The 1,575-nt window shown below is 57.6% G+C and overlaps 1 protein-coding gene across 1 annotated transcript in view; it reads left to right on the top strand.

Moving 5' to 3' along the window:
• PABPC1L (poly(A) binding protein cytoplasmic 1 like) overlaps window positions 1-1,575 on the top strand; it is a 23,841-nt gene that overhangs the window by 17,691 nt on the left and 4,575 nt on the right. The window contains exon 8 of the mRNA XM_045295494.1: window positions 1,231-1,325. Coding sequence (XP_045151429.1) covers window positions 1,231-1,325 — 95 coding nt within the window. The remainder of the gene's footprint in view (window positions 1-1,230; window positions 1,326-1,575) is intronic.

Genomic DNA, 1,575 nt, shown 5'->3' with positions numbered 1-1,575 from the left:
GGTGCGTGGCTTTGAGGCTGAGCAGGTTTCAACAGCGCGTCCAGATGAAAGCAGGCTCAGAAGGAAGGCCCAGAGATCTTCTAACAATCAGCCCACGAGCTTGAGAATGTACTGCTGAACAAAAAGTGCAAACGTGTTCTCTGTTCTGTTTGCCACAAATTCACGGTGACCCCAAGCCCAGCAGCATCTGACTGCGGGGTCCAGAGTGTGCATTGTCCGATTCATGCACGCTGGTCTCCAGGTGTTCTTCCCGGGCTCTAAGCTCTGCCCAAACCGGTTCAGCTTCCTGGCAACACGTGGTGGTGGCTGTGCTTGAGCTGCCTTGGCTGGGGACCAAACTCCGGTCTCCCACTTGGCCAGAATCCTACCAGTGCCCCACAACACGTTCAGCAAACGTCCAAGAGCTGTGGCGTCGGCTCTGACTGCAGCCCCGTCAGTCGGTGTGCGTCGTCCACCCTCCACCGGGGCTCCCGTGGCAGATTGCTGGACAAATAGATTCTCCTGCCAGACCTGTTTGATCGCCGACTCAACTCAAATCAGCCACCCTGGAGTCATGACTCCCAGACAGGCACAGCCTAGGCAGTGCTTTCCCAGCCTCGGTGGTCACTTTTGGGGGAATGCCTCATGATACCAGCTCCTGGACGTTAACGTTCTGAGGAACCTGGTGTGGGAACAAGATCCTGGAACTGAGGAGTGGAGGCAGAAGGGAGGACGTCCACTGTGAAGGCTGCTCTCGTGTGCGTGCCCCTCTGCCCTGAGCCGGCATGAGTAGGGGTGATGAGGGGCACCTTGGACGGTGTGTCCGGTTGGGGGCCGGCTCTGATGAACTCTGAGCTCTCGCTCCGAATGGGTCCCAGCGAATGGCTTTGTGGATCCAGGCCTGAGTGTCGGTACTGAGCAGGGGCCTGGAGCAGACTGTGGTTTTCTGCCACGGTGACATGTCTACAGGGAACCCTTTTGTCCCCTTTCCAGAACTTTGGTGGCACAGTGGGTTATGTATTGGGCTGCTGCTCATGGAAAGGTCGGCAGTTCAAAACCACCAGCAGCTGTGTGGGAGAAAAAGGAGGTTTCCTACTCCGGTGTAGAGTTAGTCTCAGAAACCCATAGGGCCAGTCCTGCCAGCCCTACGTACAGGGTGGTTATGAGTTGGAATTAACGTGACAGCAGTGAGTTTTGTTTGAATCTCACAGTAGACCCCGCCCCCTCACTAGGACCTCTTCTCCCACACAGCCTCCGGCCCGATCTGCATACTTTGGCTCTGGCACCATGGCCCCCATTCGGCCTCCACCCCGGTGGTCAGCCCAGCCACTGAGACCGTCTTGTGAGTGACCAGTCCTTGCCCCCCTCAGCATGTGGGTGTGGGCCATTTGGGGCAGTGTGTGACATACGGTTAAGAGTACAGGCTTGGGGAGCCAGCCTCGGGGTTTGGGTAGGTGACATCCACTCCCTTTCCCCGTCTGCTATGTGGGTGTGGAGCACATGCGTGTGAAGCACCAAGCACCGTGTGGAGCCTCCAGAGGACACGGGGTCCGAGGGGCAAGGCTTGTGTGGTCTGTGATGGAGAACTGTACCACT

The sequence above is a fragment of the Echinops telfairi genome, unplaced genomic scaffold (genome assembly GCF_000313985.2).
Source record: "Echinops telfairi isolate 266 unplaced genomic scaffold, ASM31398v2 ScPeMD7_5592;HRSCAF=6446, whole genome shotgun sequence".
NCBI classification, from domain to species: Eukaryota; Metazoa; Chordata; class Mammalia; order Afrosoricida; family Tenrecidae; genus Echinops; species Echinops telfairi.
Note: the sequence above shows the minus strand (reverse complement) of the source record. Positions and strands in the feature narration are given on the sequence as shown.